The 19,264-nt window shown below is 34.6% G+C and overlaps 1 protein-coding gene across 6 annotated transcripts in view; it reads right to left on the reverse strand.

Moving 5' to 3' along the window:
• Grik2 (glutamate ionotropic receptor kainate type subunit 2) overlaps positions 1-19,264 on the reverse strand; it is a 604,302-nt gene that overhangs the window by 147,737 nt on the left and 437,301 nt on the right. For all 6 annotated transcript variants that reach the window (XM_041653577.1, XM_041653579.1, XM_041653578.1 and 3 more), the window contains one exon: positions 3,045-3,268. In XM_041653577.1, the coding sequence (XP_041509511.1) occupies positions 3,045-3,268 (224 nt within the window). The remainder of the gene's footprint in view (positions 1-3,044; positions 3,269-19,264) is intronic.

The raw sequence follows: 19,264 nt of genomic DNA on the forward strand, positions 1-19,264 counted from the left end.
AGTGTGACCAGCTACTTTATTCTCCGCTGACTCAACTTCCAGCCATGATGGCTGTGATCTTTAATGTGAGCTAAAAATAAACAATATATCTTTTAATGCTTTGTTCACAGTAATATTATCACATGACAACAATAATGGAAACTAAGATATGCATCTAAGAGTTTCTTTGTTTTTCTGTGATAGGGTCCAAACTCAGCTTTGCAAAGGTTAGGCATGTGCCCTGCCACTGAGCTACATCATTGCTGAATAGTGTCCCTTTTTCTTTTCTATAATTTAATGTAGATAAAGTATGTACTCTTTATAAAAATAAAAAAATACCATGTATACTGACTTCAGTAATGTCAGTGATTCATTGCAGCTCTCTGTATGATATAATTTTAACTTATAACTAAAAGCAAAATACTATATTTTAAACTCAAAATAAAAATTATACTTCCTATTGATTTAGAAGGGCAATTAACCACTACCAGTAGACCATTTCATTTCCTCTGGGGTTGCATCTCAAAGCTTCTTTCATACTAGGAAAAACTGGTTTTATTCAAACTCATTTGAATTGGGGGCTTGCGTTAGAAATTAACTTGAACCTAGACATTCTTCTGTTCATCTTAATTAGTAATGATAAGCAAAGGTATTCTGGAAACTTAGACATAGCCTTACACTCTTTTCAAAGACTAATAAATACAGTTTACTGTTTAATAAAGGATCAGACATTAATTAATAGAATAGTTAAGAGCTTTCTGATAAAGTTTTTGTTTTGTTTTGTATTGCTTTTTAGATATTCAGTAAATTATTTTTCATTCTTTGAGAAATAAGATAGAGCAGGATGATTTCAAATTCACTCATTAAATAACAAATAATAAATATAGTCTGTAACTCTTAAACACAAAGTCAATAGAATATGACATACTACCTGACCTTATATTTTCAAATTGAAAATATACATTCTTTCAATGGGAGTTATCTTATTTTCTTTTCAATCAATACAGGTAACAGTTCAACATAACATGTCATTTTTATAGAAAAGGAGAGTTAAATAGTATCTTGAACTGTTTGTTAATTTTGTATAACTACCCCATATCTTTTACTAGTTAATGTATCTGCAGCTGGAAAATAAACTCGAGTCTAGTTCAAGAGTTGGATAGGGGAGCACGGAAGCACAATTTTTAGTTAAGGGAGCCACCTTAGGGTTGGCAAGAGACTTGAACCTAGAGTGGCTCCGAGATGCCCAAGCCAAGGTCCCCAGTTAGTTCCTTGGGCAGCTGAGGATAAGGAACCTGAAATGACACTATCCTATAGCAATACTGACGAATATCTTGCATATCATCATAGAACCTTCATCTGGTGATGGATGGAGACAGAGACAGAGACCCACACTGGAGCACTGGACTGAGCTCCCAAGGTCCCAATGAGGAGCAGGAGGGAGAACATGAGCAAAGAATTCGGGACCACGAGGGGAGCACCCACCCACTGAGACAGTGGAGCTGATCTATTGGGAGCTCACCAAGGCCAGCTGGACTGTGACTGAAAAAGCATGGGATAAAACTGGACTCTCTGAGCATGGCGAACAATGAGGGCTGATGAGAAGATAAGGACAATGGCACGGGATTTTGAACCTACGTAATGTGCTGGCTTTGTGGGAGCCTAGCCAGTTTGGATGTTCACCTTCCTAGATATGGACGGAGGGGGGAGGGCCTAGGACTTACCACAGGGCAGGGAACCCTGACTGCTCTTTGGACTGGAGAGGGAAGGGGAGAGGAGTGGGGGAAGGGGGAGAAGGTTGGGAGGAGGGGGAGAAGGGTGGGAGGAGGGGGAGGGAAATTGGAGGCTGGGAGGAGGAGGAAACTTGTTTTTTTTTTTCTCCTTTTCTCAATAAAAAAAAAGTTAAAAAAAAAAGAGTTCAAGAGAAGTTCTATTAGACTTTAACATGAGTGATGCCTACACAATTTCTCAGGACAGTGTGGTGTTAGGAGACTTCCTTCCAGTATATATACATTGCTGCAAAGTGAATACATGGGAAGACACACAAAAATGTTTGTTCATGTAGAGTAGCTTCTCTTTGCTCTGTGTGCTGACTGAAAACTGTTCTAGGCTTTAGCTAATTCTGAAAAAAAAATTTGCACTGGCTTTTGTTGGTTACTAAACAAATATGTTATTGATCTAAAGACACTATAAATGTCTTATTGTGTTTCCTACGATCATAAAAAAAGTGGAAGCTAAAGGATCCTGAACTTCATAATCTAAATTTGAGTTTTTAGGAAGACTAAAGAACTGTGAAAAAAAAGCCCTACTTGCTGTACAGCTGCTTGGTACAAACAAATACAAACTATTATGGTCTTAAGTAGTCAAATTTTAACATTAAACAGTTAGGTAACATAATAAATTAAAAAGATAATTATGTATAAATTTATCAAAAATATAAATATGTAAAGATTTATGCTATATATATAATTTATTTTATTCTTTTTATAAAAGCAAAATGTATTGCCCTACTTCTAGGAAAGTAAATGATTGTATCAGAGAATTTAAAGAAAGCTCAAAGAGGTTTTCAAAAAACCTTTGTGACAAAATTTTAAAAAATTCCTATTTAATTTTAACTATCGGGCACATAAATGCACATAGTCATAGATTATAAGAAGTTTTGTCTAACAGAAATCTACATCTAAATTCTAATACTTTTTACCACAAAGTATAAAAACTCAAAAACACAATGGACTTCGGTTTCATTATGGCAGCAGAAACTTGAGGCATAATTATAATCTTAATTAAAAGCAGAAAAAGCTGTTTGAATAATTAGTACTGCTTTCCGAATTTGACAGTAAAGGCTAATGTCTACCTACCACACTTGCAGCTTACTGACACAACCAGCATGCTTTCTGCCACAAATGGCAGCCTAGTCCATGGAGTAAGTGTATATGATTCTTAGAAGTTTGTAAATCTACGGCACCCCAAGGGAAAGCAAGGAAAGTAGATTGTGACTTTTGACAATTATTAGTTAGCAAAAGAGGTAACAATTGCCAAAAAAATCACAAAAGTGAGCATGTTACCTGGCTATGACAAAGAGCACACAACTGACACCCAAGTAAGCCAGCAGAATATACATCCAGATATCAGGGGAGAGAGGATTCAGGAAGGAGAAGACGCCCGGGTTTGTACCATTGGGCTTGCGGTACAAAATACTTATTCCAAGTGTCATAAACGGCTTGGAAAAGTCGATGACCTTCTCTCGAACATAGGTAATAGCCAGAGGAGCAACTGCGAGGTCAGCTTTCTGTGGAGAGAAACAGAAAAACAGGAAAATAATGAAGAAAATTGAATCTAAGTCACAAGTAAAATATCTGTAACTAAAGATTTTACACATAATAATTATTGTAATGATTAAATTTTGTTGAGATCAACAGTGCTCTTTACTCTAAAGAGGTGATTGACTATTTAGTAAGTTACCAGTTCCTATGTGCTTCCAGTTACTACATCAGCCTTGAACATAACTATTTAGGGAAAAAAAGAGATAAAATTATGAAATAAAAATAAAACAAACTATTATAATACAGTAAATAAAATTATTCATAATGAAACTTTCAATAATTGCTTTTACTGTTAGTCTTAAAATTTCATTTTATCTTGACTTGCCTGCGTATTTTGATTGAATTACAAGTGTAGTGATAACCATCTCAAACTATTTATCTTGCAATCAAAAATAATTTTCTGTACAAAGGGGATGGCTTTACAGGCACAAACTCATGTTACCATATCTGACAAGCTAAGGCACATCCCTGGAACCCACATGGTATAAGGAGAGAAAAGACAACCACAAATTGTCTTCTGATTTTCATATGTATAGTACCAACACTCATAGACAAAGATAGCATACATTTGCATACACACACATACAAGAATGTAAAGAGTTTAGTTTTCAAAAATATAGAATAGTTCAGCTAAAACATTTGGCCTTTAAATACTTAAGACATTCTTTAAATCACACAAAACTGAGAATTGTGTACTACCCTCAAACTTTAATTTCTATTCCTCTAATTTCTTTTATATTATTCAATAAAAATCCTCACACCATTGCATAAATCACATTAAAAATGAGTTTGTCTTTTTTCACATTTTCTTTCAGTTGAAAATTGATTATTTTTTCATACATTTTATTCTGATTACAGTTTCCCCTCTCTCTACTTCCCCCAGTTCCTCCACATCTCTCCTCCCCTCCAGATCCATTCCTTTTCTACTTCTCATTAGAGAAGAATAGGCTTTTAAGAGATAACTACCTGACATAAAAATATAAGATTTTAAATTCCATGGGGATGCTAATTTCTGTAGTATCTTAAATTACCAATGCTTTAAACTCATTTTACAGTCATCTATCCAGGGTAGTTTGATGCTCTAAAAATTGTATGAGGTCATTATAATATTCTAATACATTCTGGAAGTATAATATTCTAATGCATTGAAGAGTCATTGTAATACTTTAATATGATAAAGGTATCCACGCTAAGAAGCTATATTGTTACATCCATTTTATTTTGAAAAACATAAAGAGCTATCTGAGGTAAAAATGTTCAATTTACAGTGCACAAGAAAAAAACTAAATAATAAGTGCAATTACTTTCTCCAGAGTACTGTTTGTTGACAATATTATTTTGTAAGCTTTTATCTGTTGAAGGACATAGGGCTAGGGAATATTCACATGTTTTGGAAGTAGTTTCTCCAAAAACTGAAGAAACAAAGTGTCATTTAGAGTCTCATGTGTTTATTATCATATTTCATATTCATAAATCAGGGAAATACCAGCTTTTGAATAATTATTGATGCATTCTTTAATTATTTTCTGTAGCTCAGGTATTATATTGGAAACTTCATACGAACTATAACATTTAATCTTCACATAAATTCTCTGTTATTTCTTCTTCTGAAAAAGAAAAATGAATCAATAATGCCGAAAGTTTATTCATTCTTACATGGTGAACTCAGCAATAGATAGAACTGGCTACACAGAGAATCAATTGGAAACTACTCTTAGGACCTAACAATTCAACATGTCTAAGAAACCAGCAAGGAAATCATAGAAGAGTAAGTTGACATTCACTCAGTCATTCCCTCATCCACTCACACACATAACCATTCATGCATCCATTCAAAAAGTTCACAGAAGAGGGAGATCACAGTTTGTGGAAATTAAGAGGTTGAGTAAATGAAATACTTATGTGGGAAGAAAAAATAATGGAAAAGACTAAAGTCTGAAAGAACAAAATAGCAACACTGTCAAAGAAAGAGAATATTTAGTCCATTTACATTTGACAAATTAAGGAAAATACCCTATCATCTATCATATCTTTGTGAGTCTTAAATTTTATATCTAATTTATCTTTTATCATAACTAAGTAAAACTTTAAGTATCTATCTTTAATTCTACCAAAGACACCAGAAGGATGTAATATTACCTGTTAACGGGAAGTGCTTTGTAAGCAACTTCCAATACTCTAGAATTAACAGAGACACCTCGCTGCCTGGATAGTCACCCAAATTCCTTTTGTAACATTGGGGTATCCATTGTCAGCCTATGGGCTCATGGAAACTGGGAGACTTTTCCATGAAGCAGGAAATTTGAAGGTCTGTTTTGCCTTATAATGGCAAAGTCCATCAGTTGCTTTCTTCTGTGTGCTGCAGAATGTCTGGCAGTTTCGTCTGGAAAGCAAGAACTACAAAGGACCGCCCATTCTTTTAGAAAGTTAAGCAGTCACTTTACTGTGGGTCCTCCTGCATGTCTAGTTCAAACAGCATATCATCAAGCAGTGATGGCAATAGCAGTTTTTTTTTTCCAAACTAGTAGCCTTGCCACATTGAAGGCAAATTACATAATAAATATTTTCAGTGCTTATCAACCTCGCTGAAGTAATATGGAGCTTCCTGGATAAGATGTATCTCCCTGTTGAGAAAAGTCTAAGTTCTTAAAACATTGTAAATATAAAATTCTGTAGGTCTTTGAGGTTTGGATGATTATCAATATAACTGAAATACATCTTTGTAGACCTAGAAAAGCTAACTAACATGAATAAAAAAATTATTATGATAGAAAAATGATGTATAATTCCCCTCTGTATGCCATAAATTTGTTTTATTACCATCACATAATAAAGAAGATGTTTGTGCCAACCGTTTAGCAGAATATAGCCAGACTGGAAGAGACATATAGAAAGAGTTGGTGGAGTCAAGAAAACACCATGTAGCACCAAAAGAGAATAAAGCACCTGAAGCTTAGAAACATTTTGGCAGTACACAGACTGATAGAAAGGGTTAATTTAAAATAAATGAGCTAGCTGGAAAGATGCCTAAGATACTGATTGAAGAGTGTTGTATTTAGTATAGTTTCTGTATAATTATTGGGGTCTCAGCAATCCTGAAAAAATGAGCAGTGTCTGACTGCAAAGTGGCACCCAATGTGGTATCTAGACCAAGAAAAAAGGGCAGCTTCTTAGTAGCCATGTTTTCATTTTTCAGACACCTTCTGTTTGCTGTCAGTGAGCACAGCTTCTCTAAGAGAAGGCTTCCTGCCTCAATGGTAGCAGTAAAACCTGGGCAGCTCCTTTAAGAAGGTGTCCTGTTTCGTGCTATTTGCATGAATAGCACTGGACTTTTCAGGAGGCCAAACACCTGAATGGAGTTTTTTGGCAGCATGCTGCTACTTTCTTGGTGGCAACATGGGTTGAGGTGGTGAGGATGGCTCCCACCTGGCAGTCCCAGAGCTGGGGGTAAAAGTACCTTCACCATTTGAAAGGCTGAGAGAGGTGGACCCAGCATCCAGGGCCACTGCAAACAAGCTGTTTACCATTTTAAAAGCACTCCTGGTCAGAAATTGATTACAGATACACAATAAAGACAGATTCAGATAAATAAACCTCTGAATAACACACAGTATATTTGAAAAACTATATAGGCTTGGGAGAGAGAAGAAAAAAAGTAGAGACAGTTATAAAAAATAAAGTTTTGAAGAAAAAGTAAAACTAATATAAAAGAGTATAGACAGACGTAGGTTAGAAGAATAGAAGTAAAATAAGCCTTGTAAAGATGGAAAATCCACAGAATATTTATATTATACTTACTATTGTAATTTCTTTGAATATTTTGACTGTGCTAAGTACACTGAGACATTTCATTGTGCAGGTTGCTAAACTAGACTAACATATTTTAAAGGTATCTTGATTTCAAAATTTGGGTCTAAGGATATGTTGCTTTAGAAAAGATGTTCTTGTTTCCACAGAGGATAGAAAGCTGTAGATTCCTCACCAGTTAATATTGTTTGATAAAACAATACCTCCTGAAACAGTGCCCCAGATGATATAACGTCCATGACAGCTCAGGACTGCTGGAAGAGATGGATCAACCACACAGGATACCCCATGGAAGACCTGATTAACAGCACCCCAAATCAGCAGGAAGTAGTCTGTTGGAGAAAGGAGCCACTTATTTGGTTCCCAGCTACCCAGCTAGCTTAGATCTGAAATAATCACACAAAACGATATTATTTAAAACACTGCTTAGTCTATGAGCTCTAACTTCTTATAAGGCTAGCTATTACATTTTAATTTAACCCATCTCCATTAATCTGTGTATCATCACGTGGCAATGGCTTATTGGCAAAGTTTTAGCATGTCTGACTCTGGAAGTGGCTCCATGACATCTGACTCTGTCTTTCTTTCTCCCAGCATTCAGCCTAGCTTTCCCTTCCTACCTAAGTTCTGCCTTGCTACAGGTCCAAAGCAATTTCTTTATTTATTAATGGTAATCACAGCACATAGAGGGTACTTCCACATCAGTAGTCTAGAGAATAATGCTGGTAGGCCACATCTTCATGCCAATACACAGATTAATTGAAATGGTTTAATCTAATATATGAGCTAGTTGGAAAGACATCTAAGCTGTTAGTTGAGCGACATATTAATCAATAAAATTTTGTGTGATTATTTAGGTCTAAGCAGTTGGGAAACAAGCAGTCTTTGACTACAGATGACTATTAATCTGTATTTCATAATTGTACATTATGTTTTTGAAAGAGCTATAAAAACACAATACCTTAAACAAGAGCAGAAATATATATGCACAGTTTAACAAAATCAACCTTAAATTCATATCATTAGACCAAGATCCCTACCAATGTAAAAGTTTTATCTCTATATCATATCCCTCTATAAATGAAAACAAACATTTATAAGCAGTCGTTTTGGTACTTCAGGTGTAGTTTTCTCCAGACTGCTTTCTGATGTTTGTTGGACAAGGTATTTTGGTTTCATAGAGACCTCTCATGGGGTCTTGTTCCATCAAAGCACATTAGCTTGAAAGAAATCCACAAGTTTTGTGGAAACAAACACAGACCCTATTTTCTAAAGTAACATATCCTTAGATGCATATTTTGAAGTCAAAATACTTTTATGTTGATTTATTTAAGCAGACCCCAGAATCAAATGTTTCTCTGAAGTCAAAAAATCCAAAGAAAACACAATAATATATATAATCCAGACTCTCTATGTGTATTCCATCTTTATGTGGTCTATTTATTTTTACTCTATGACTTTTTAATACTTATTTTATTATCTTGGTCCTCTACTCTATGATTGTCTGCACTTGTTTTTCTAACTGTCAATAGTCTTTTTACCCTCTCTCCCAAGTCTACGTATGTTTTTTGAACACACTGTGACCTGTTCAGTGGTTTGTTTTTGTGTGAGTTTTTCTTTATTGTGTATCTGTAATCATTTTCTGACTAGTTTCTTAAAATGCTAAGTGGTGTGGCTAGAACTATGGCTGATTTGCCTTTTGGCCACATCCTAGTCCAACATGGTGGAGGCATGTTAACCACCAACTCTGAAAACCAATCTCAAGGCCACAGATCCAGGGATGCAGCAGGTCTTTCACCATTAAGCAACTAGTATCGTTCTGCTTACAAACCCCATCTAAGTGCAGGAGCTTCTGAAAGGGCCAGAGTTTTATACTACCAGCATGAACTAGGAAGCTGCCTCTTAAAGAAATCACTCATTTTTTGCTGATAATGCTGAGTCACAAAGACTTCTTTTAAAGGGATCACGACTCTGCTTGCCTCTAGCAAACAGATGCCACCCAAGAAAATGCTGCTACCAAGAAGCAATTCTTAACTCTGTTTGTTTTTGTGTATAGAATTCCTTCCTAAGCTCTCGCATGTTTTATGGATGTAGTCAGCCCACATTAGTATCATACATAAAAAGAAACTGCTTGTTCATTTTCCGGCTGCTAAAACCCAACTAATCACATAGACACTAAATTAATTAAAACACTGGTCAATGGCTCAAGCATATTATTGAATAATTCTTATATGGTAAATTAACCATTTTCTATTAATCTATATTGCTATGAGGCTGCGACCTACCAGTAAGATTCCTTCTAGTATCTCTCTCTTTGGCAGATACATAGGATCTCGCTGAATCTGCCTACTCTCTAGATCTCTGTTTAGATTTCCTACCTGGCTTTACTCTGCTAAGCCATTGGCCAAAACAGCTTTATTCATGAACGGATACATGAAACACATATACAGAATGATTTTCCACATGAGGTATTGAATGTCCAATATTTCATAAATTAATTATAATTTCTTAATTAAATTAATAATTCACATTATATCTATAGTGAAGTGGAAAATGTTTCTGTTTTTTCAACAATAAAATACTGTGACAGATCTATTAATCACAATTTAGTAATAGACATGGAAGAGTCTAATGCATATTCAAATGTAATCCTTTCAATGTTCATATAAGGATCCTTGAAGCCAAACACCAGAAGAACTATAACACACAATCAATTAGATAAAGAAGAACTCAATGGAGTATTTAGGGGAATGTTTATAAGATACTTTATACTAATCCTGAGCAAGAAATATAGCAGATAACAAATATGGATTCTGATCTGACTTGAGACTCAAACTCTCTACAGATAATTCTTCTTATGTTTGATTGCCCCAGAAATGGATCTATTTAATTTGAATTTCTGTAGCTCTCCAAGGAGCTTTTTGTCTCAGTACAGAATACTAAAATTTCTTATTATGTGTATTATTTAATGTCTTTCATCAACAAATGTATTAGAAATTTATCTGATTATTTTTTATGTGTTTACCTGTCTCACTCTTTGTGTGCATGTGTGTGTGCTTGAGTACATGCATGTGTGTGTGTGTGTGTGTTTCTTTCATTAGGTAATGGATCAATTCTTTTTTTTTTACTTAAAAATTTCCACCTACTCCTCTCCTCTCATTTCTCTCCCCTTCCCTCTTATTCCTCCCCCCATTCTCTTCCCCCTCCCTCTCCAGTCCAAAGAACAGTCAGGGTTCCCTGCCCTGTGGGAAGTCCAAGGTCCTCTCCCCTCCATCCAGGTCTAGGAAGGTGAGCATCCAAACAGACTAGGCTCCCACAAAGCCAGTACAAGCAGTAGGATCAAAACCCAGTGTCATTGTCCTTGGCTTCTCAGTCAGCCAGAGACACATTCAGAGAGTCCAGTTTGCTCATATGCTTCATCAGACCCAGTCCAGCTTGCTTTGGTGAGCTCCCATTAGATCAGCCCCACCGTCTTAGTGGGTGGGTGCACCCCTCAGGGTCCTGACTTTTTTGCTCATGTTCTCCCTCCTTCTGCTCCTCATTTGGACCTTGGGAGCTCATTCCAGTGCTCCAATATGGGTCTCTGTCTCTAGCTTCATCCATCTTTTAAATATTATGTTTCTGTTTTTTTGTTTTGTTTTGTTTTTATTGATTTTTATTGAGCTCTACATTTCTCTCAGCTCACCTCCCTGTCTCTCCCCTCCCGCTTTCAACCCTCCCTCAAGGTCTCCATACTCCCAATTACTCACGAGATCTTGTCTTTTTCTACTTCCCACGTAGATTAGAGCTATGTAAGTCTCTCTTAGTGTCTTAGTGTCCTCAGCGTTGTCTAAATTCTCTGGGATTATGGTTTGTAAGCTGGTTTTCTTTGATTTATGTTTAAAATCCACCTATAAGTGAGTACATGTGGTAATTGTCTTTCTGTGTCTGGGTTACCTCACTCAAAATAATGTTTTCTAATTCCATTCATTTTCCTGCAAAATTCAAAATGTCGTTATATTTTCTGCTGTGTAGTACTCCATTGTATAAATGTATCACGTTTTCCTTATCCATTCTTCTGTCAAGGGGCATTTAGGTTGTTTCCAGGTTCTGGTTATGATAACAATGCTGCTATGAACATAGTTGAGCACATGTCGTCATGGCACAATTGAGCCTTTTATGGATATATACTCAAAAGTGGTATTACTGGGTCTTGAGGAAGGTTGTTTCCTAATTTTCTGAGAAATCATCATTCTGACATCCAAAGGGGCTGTACCAGCTTGCATTCCCACAAACAATGCAGAAGTGATCCCTTTTCCCCACAACGTCTCCAGCATAAGTTGTCATCAATGTTTCTAATCTTAGCCATTCTTACATGTGTAAGATGGAATCTCGGAGTTTTTTTTGATTTGCATTTCTCTGATTACAAAGGATGTTGAACATTTCCTTAAGTGTCTTTCAGCCATTTTTGTTTTCTCTGTTGCAAGTTCTCTGTTTAGGTCTGTACTCCATTTTTTATTGGATTATTTGTTCTTTTGATGATCAATTTCTTGAGTTCTTTGTATATTTTGGAGATCAGACCTCTATCTGATGTGGGGTTGAGGAAGATCTTTTCCCATTCTGTAGGCTGTTGTCTTTTCTTGTTGACCATGTCCTTTGCTTTACAGAAGCATTTCAATTTCAGGAGGTCCCATTTATTGTTTCTCTCAGTGTCTGTGCTGCTGGGGTTATATTTTATAATCAAGTTTTGATTTCAATAGTAAGAATGTTCTCCTGTAAGTTATTTTCTCCTTCTTCAAGGCACAATAGATACATTGACTGCCCTCTATGTCTTTTAGTCTTTTCAATGACTCTATTTTAGTCTTTCTGTGCTGTCTGTTAGTTAAATCAATGAATATCTCCTTCACTTAACTAACTCATTGTATTGAATATAATATATGAGCTCATTTTTTATGATGACAAGTAACTTAAACTGTCACTGTCAAATTATTTACCTCATTTTAAAATTCATTGTGTTGTGGAGTTAATTCTTTTAAACATAGATTATTGACATTAAAATATTTTTGTCCTCATCACCTTCTTTACGCTATAACTTTTAATAGCTATATTTTATATCAAGGGTAACTTTATATTTTTAACATATTTGGTTATTGTGAGTTTTTCCCCTCTCTATTGTTTTTTCAACTCTCTGCACATAGCTTGACATGCCCTTTTCTACTGGATCTGTTTATCTTCCACTCAGTGTTTCTTCTCTACTATTCCATCTCTCAACTGTATTATTTAAAAATAAGTTATGCTCACAAATTACAATATATTAGTAGTATTTCTTATCTAGTCTCAAAACAATTAGGCTTCTTAAAGAAATTGCTAGTAAAATGGCTAATCTGTTTCTATTCACAGTATTGAGTATGTAACCTTGAAATAATTTAAGATCCATTTCTTCAGATGTGAATGGAAAAATATACTCTGAAGAGAGTAAAAAGAGAGACCAGTGAGAATGGGAGTATAAAGAGATAGATAGATAGATAGATAGATGATAGATAGATAGATAGATGATAATCTGATAGATTAAGGTAGAAATAAGATACATACAAAGATATATGAATGCATACATGCATACATACATTCAACAGATGAAGATATTTGAGTAGGTTCTTATACGTAATGCTAAATAAAGCCTAAAACATCTTCTTGGTCAGCAATTTGAAAACATTAATAGGAATAATTTTTAACGCAACATGAGATCAAAAATTTTAGAAGAGTTATCAATTCACGGTAATAGACAGTGAACAGAATATTGTAAAAAAATAAATACCTCAATGAGCTACCTAAAACATTAGCTAACAGAGAAAGAGAAATTCTATTCTTTAATTAAGACCTAATCATTTAAAAATAATAAAAATAAATCTATAGGAAATGGGTGGAGTCTACAGAGAAAGAGATGAGGTACACAAAATTCCTGTACATAAAAATCAAAGCAGAATATAAAGATAAAAATGGTATACTATGTAAAAAAAAAGACCAACTTCTCAAAAAGTGAGAAGGGATAAGAACATCATAATAAAGCATTTCATCCATTTGGAAGGAAACATTGAGGAAGAACGTTTTGATACATTAGTTGTCATTCGCTTTAGGACACAAGAGTATCTTTTACAGTTCAAGGATATGTTTTCCTATATCACCAGCTACAAGGAGTAAGGGAGAAATGTAGAACACCATTGCAACATAAATAGAGAACAGGGGCTACAATGACACTGAAGGGAATCTCCTCCAGCACTCGTGATCTCTGAGTATATTTTATACAGATTTTATTTTTCCCATATGTCTATCATTCTCAATCGTAGTTTGCCTTTCTATGAGAGGAACAGTAAAACAGATAATGACATTAGCACAGGTCAGATTTCTAGAATGGTAAGTGCTATGAACCAACAGATAAAGCATAAATTCTGTCATAGATGTAGTAGTAAATTTGAGCAACTGATGGGAAAAGATTTGAGGAATAACATACATGACCATTCAGCTTATATGTTGATTAAGTCAAAATTGGAATACTAAGGAAGAGTTACGGAATAAGCAGAAGGCACCATTGAATTTATATAGCACTCATTTTCAAATAGTGTGACTCAGATAATTATAATGTAACAGTAAGAGAGGCAGTGGAGAGGTATGAATTCAAGAAGCTTTGCTTCTATAAAAACACTGAACTCACAAAGAATAATTAAATTGACTGTCTTCACGAGAAAGGCTGAGTCAGCAACCAAACTTAACAGTACATGAGTAATTGTAAAAGTATGTAGGTGAGAACACAATAAGGAGAAGAATGGTATACACAGAGGACTAAGCCCACAAAGCCAGTAAGTGTAGTAGGATCAAAACCCAGTGCCATTGTTCTTGAGTTCTCAGCAGTCCTCATTGTCTGCTATGTTAGGTGAGTCCAGTTTGATCCCAAGCTTTATCAGACCCAGTCCAGCTGGCCTTGGTGAGTTTCCGATAGAACATCCCCATTGTCTCAGTGTGTGGGTGCACCCCTCGCAGTCCTGAGTTCCATGCTCGTGCTCTCTCTCCTTCTGCTCCCGATTTGGACCTTGGGGTTTCAGTCCGGTGTTCCAATTTGGGACTCTGTCTCTGTCTCCTTTCATCGCCTGATGAAGGTTAATATGCAGGAGGTTGACTATATGTTTTTCTTTGGGTTCACCTTCTTATTTGGCTTCTCTAGGATCATGAATTATAGGCTCAATGTCCTTTATTTATGGCTAGAAACCAAATATGAGTGAGTACATCTCATGTTCCTCTTTTTAAGTCTGTCTTACCTCTCACTCAGGATAGTGTTTTCTATTTCCATCCATTTGTATGCAAAATTCAAGAAGTCATTGTCTTTTACCGCAGCGTAGTACTCTAATATATATATATATATATATATATATATATATATATATATATATATTCCATACTTTCTTCATCCATTCTTGCATTAAAGGGCATCTAGGTTTTTTCCAGGTTCTGGCTATTAGAAACAATGCTGCTATGAACATATTTGAGCATATACTTTTGTTGTATGATAGGGCATCTCTTGGGTATATTCCCAAGAGTGGTATTGCTGGGTCCAGGGGTAGGTTGATCCCGAATTTCCTGAGAAACCGCCACACTGCTTTCCAAAGAGGTTGCACAAGTTTGCATTCCCACCAACAATGGATGAGTGTACCCTATTCTCCACAATCTCTCCAGCAAAGGCTATCATTGGTGTTTTTGATTTTAGTCATTCTGACAGGTGTAAGATGGCATCTTAAAGTTGTCTTGATTTGCATTTTCCTGATCACTAAGGAAGTTGAGCATGACCTTAGATGTCTTTTGGCCATTTAAACTTCTTCTGTTGAGAGTTCTCTGTTCAGCTCAGTGCCCCATTTTATAATTGGATTGATTAGCCTTTTACAGTCTAGCTTCTTGAGTTCTTTATATATTTTGGAGATCAGACCTTTGTCAGTTGCGGGGTTGGTGAAGATCTTCTCCCAGTCAGTGGGTTGCCTTTTTGTCTTAGTCCTTTGCTTTACAGAAGCTTCTCAGTCTCAGGAGGTCCCATTTATTCAATGATGCCCTTAATGTCTGTGCTGCTGTGGTTATACGCAGGAAGTGGTCTCCTGTGCCCATGTGTTGTAGAGTACTTCCCACTTTCTCTTCTATCAGGTTCAGTGTGTTCGGCCTGATATTGAGGTCTTTAATCCTTTTGGACTTGGATTTTGTGCATGGTGATAGATATGGACCTATTTTCATTCTTCTACAGATTGACATCCAGTTTTGCCAGCACCATTTGTTGAAAATGCTCTCTTTATTCCATTGTATACTTTTAGCTTCTTTATCGAAAATCAGGTGTTCATAGGTTTGTGGGTTAAAGTCCGGATCTTCTATTCGATTCCATTCTTCGACTTCTCTCTCTTTTTTTTTTTTTTTTTTTTTTGGTTTTTCGAGACAGGGTTTCTCTGTGGTTTTGGAGCCTGTCCTGGAACTAGCTCTTGTAGACCAGGCTGGTTTCGAACTCACAGAGATCTGCCTGCCTCTGCCTCCCAAGTCCTGGGATTAAAGACGTGTGCCACCACCGCCGACTTCTCTGTTTTTATGCCAATTCCAAGCTGTTTTCAATACTGTAGCTCTGTAATAGAGTTTGAAGTCAGGGATGGTAATGCCATAGATGATCCTGTATTGTATAAGATTGTTTTGGCTATCCTGGGTTTTTGTTTTTCAGTATAAAGTTGATTATTGTCTTCTCAAGGTCTGTGAAGAATTTTGATGGGGTAACTCTGACCAAGGAAGTTAAAGATCTACTTGACAAGAACTTTAAGTCTTTATAGAAAGGAATTGAAGAGGACATCAGAAAATGGAAGGATCTCCCTTGCTCTTGGATTGGGAGGATCAACATAGTAAAAATGGCAATTCTACCAAAAGCAATCTATAGATTCAATGTAATCCCCATCAAAATCACAAATAATATTTTTAATAATAATAAATACATACATTTTAAATTTAATTTAATTAACTATTCAACCTGAACTGTTGGTAAGACATGCTAAATAATTTGGTTAAAGAAATAGAAGGAAATAAGTGGATTGACAATTATTCATACATAACAATTAATGTTGTTCACTCAGGGTGATATAATGACTTAAGATTACTGACTGACAGAAAGCTTTATCATATCTCAAAACTTATTTTACACCATGATGACAGATTAAATTGAAAACAGGAGGATAACAAAAAAACATTTTGTTACGCGGACTTTTCCTGGCAAACATCCAAGGATTACAACTGCACAACCATACAAACAGCAAGGAATTGACTGCCTTAACAAAGGGACTCTGCAGGATAATGAGGGCGGCACATTAATTCTCACTGTGCATTGATGAGCTCTCTGTGAACTTTGCCAGGGCTTAAACAACAGTGACAGGTCTCTGGCACTTTCAGAATTATATGGGTCCTGAACAAGGCTGAAGAAATGAGATTTGTGTATCTACTGGTTTTTGTTTTGTTTTTTTTTTTTCATTGATATTGTGGCAAAGCAGGTCTTAATAATTTGGAATTATTTTGTATTAATTAAAACTGTTATTTAGAAGTGTATAAAACATAATAAATTCATACTTGCAACATTTTCATCTAAATAAAATAATTTAACATCTTTGATCTTAGGTAAAAATACATTTTTGAACATTTTAATGACAAAAGGGGGAAATGCATACACCAAATAATGTAAAATTCTCGATATTTTATTTTATTTTAATGAACAATAGGGACAGTGTGCTACCTCCACCTATCCATATAAATAACAAAATTTAAAGTAAAAATATATTTTCTATTCTTAAATTTTGCTCATTGAATATTGTTCTCAAATCTTATTTACACCAAAAATTGCATAATTATTTAAGATGTTGATTAAAATTGGAAAACTTATTCATAGTGTGGTTTATGTTTTTGTGGGTCTGGGGTTCTCTGTGTTTCTAGAAAATAAATGATATTGAGTAGAAAGAAGTCTGTGATAAAACAATGTAATCATAATAAATGAAGAAAAAAGCTAATGAAAAACTTACTTAAACTACTATGGTTACATAAATTAATAGTATGTTGAAGAATCAGGATAGAAATACAATGGTAGATGCCATCAAGGGTCAAACAGTTCAATAATGCTTGACCCTTTTATTTTTACATAATGAATCTATGATAGTAGATAGCTTTAGTTTAAAGTTAACACAGATACAAAATATATTCTTGGCTATCCCTCAGTGTGGAAAAAGAGGTTAAAGGAAAATTTATATCCACATATTTATGATATAATTATTAATTGACTATTTCTGCCTAGAGAGGTCCTGAAGTAAATATCTTTAGAAAGATGCAAAAAGAAGGTGAAATTATGTCTGTCTCAATCACGATGCTGACATGTGAAATACAAAGAAAAACTTTTAAATATTTATATGTAGATTACGAACATTGTATTCCTACTGATATGAGGTGTAGACATATTGTACATAGTTTTCCCAGTAGAAAACCATAGGCAACATACAGTTAAGAAGAAGAAGAAGAAGAAGAAGAAGAAGAAGAAGAAGAAGAAGAAGAAGAAATACACGCATAATTATCCATTAACTTCTAGGCTGTGGTGTCACTTGAAAAGCTGTAGTTCCTGCATTCTCAAAAGTAATATATAAAGTGAGAGAGAACCCATAAAATCATGTATTAAAACGATAAATATTAGAAGTACAGATAGATTTTAATGTAATTTTTAAATAAATAGCAAATCTATATTGAACAACGATTTTAGTGCATGTAAGATATAAAATTAAAGAACACAGAGTCTAGAAAAGTATTCGAATTCAGCACCCATGTTGAATGGCTGCAGATAACTCCAGCTACAGGGGATCCAACTCCCTTTTCTGTTCTACAGAGATACCCACATTTACATGCAATTAAAAAAGATAGCTTCACATATACCGTAAAAATATAAGTTTCAAAAAGTTAAAGGAAATAAACAAATTTGATAGGATTAAATATTAAACACAATGTAAGTAAGAAAGAAATATAAATACAGATTAATAAAATATAGGAAATATAATTAATAATTAATAAACCTTGCAAATAATCTTGCTCTCCCAATGATCTAAATTAGAAAATGCTTTCCTAAAAAGTGACCCAATAAAATCATCATATTTTTCATATATTAGATTAATATATTAAAATAATTTTCAAGTATGTTGGCTATAATATCAACATACTAAATTCTAGAAGTGCTCAGAACACATAAACATTAAATAGAATTGATCTAAAATGTGTCTATAAGAAAATTTAGGATTGTAACATGAAACAACAATGCTTAATTATTAGGCTAACCAGAAGGGTACAGTTTTTATGGGCAGTTCATACTTGAATAAAATGTAGAATGAATTTCTTGGTATTTAAATAAGAGGCATAGAAACACTATGCATTTTCTCTTTAATATTTTTATGAATCAGATTAAAGTTTTTCATAAGCTGAGCTGTTTTTCCACACCCTGAAATGAACCTAAGCAAATCACAGTTCATGGCTTCACTCACCCATGACAGTATGCAAATGATGTTCCTCAGGTGCAAGTATATGCTGAAATGAACTGCATCTCTGAAAACGCTGATTTGATACAAGCATCTGTCACTTTATTACAGGTTAAAAATGGCACCTTCCCTTGCCGTGGTACTTGCAAATAAGATTAGATATACCCTCAGGTTCCTGAAATATCCTTGGTAAATCTCGATTATTGTGTTATGGAAATTACAAGACAATATTGCCTATCTCAACTACAATTTTTGCATGTTTTTAAATCTGTGCCTAAAACCATGATTGACACAAAAATACCAAATTAATAACACTAAATTATATTTCTATTTAATAATACCACAAAGAACGTATTATCATAAAGATTGTATTTCTATTTATCAAAAGTACTTTGACAAAAAAAAACTTCATATGAAATGAAAAATCCAGTCTCAATAACAAAGAAATAACATTCTATTAAAAAAGACTCAGTTATCATTATTCTCTCAATTAAAGCATTAATATATCTTTTGTTTTCAATTTTCTTTGCTTTGTTCTGCTTAGATTTTTCCGTGTTCTAAAAAATAGACCTTCTGGAAATTATATATTTGTTGTTTGTTTGTTTTTCAATTCCA

Source organism: Microtus oregoni, unplaced genomic scaffold, assembly GCF_018167655.1.
Source record: "Microtus oregoni isolate MIOR12 unplaced genomic scaffold, Mior012 000006F_ref0000085, whole genome shotgun sequence".
In the NCBI taxonomy this organism is placed as follows: domain Eukaryota; kingdom Metazoa; phylum Chordata; class Mammalia; order Rodentia; family Cricetidae; genus Microtus; species Microtus oregoni.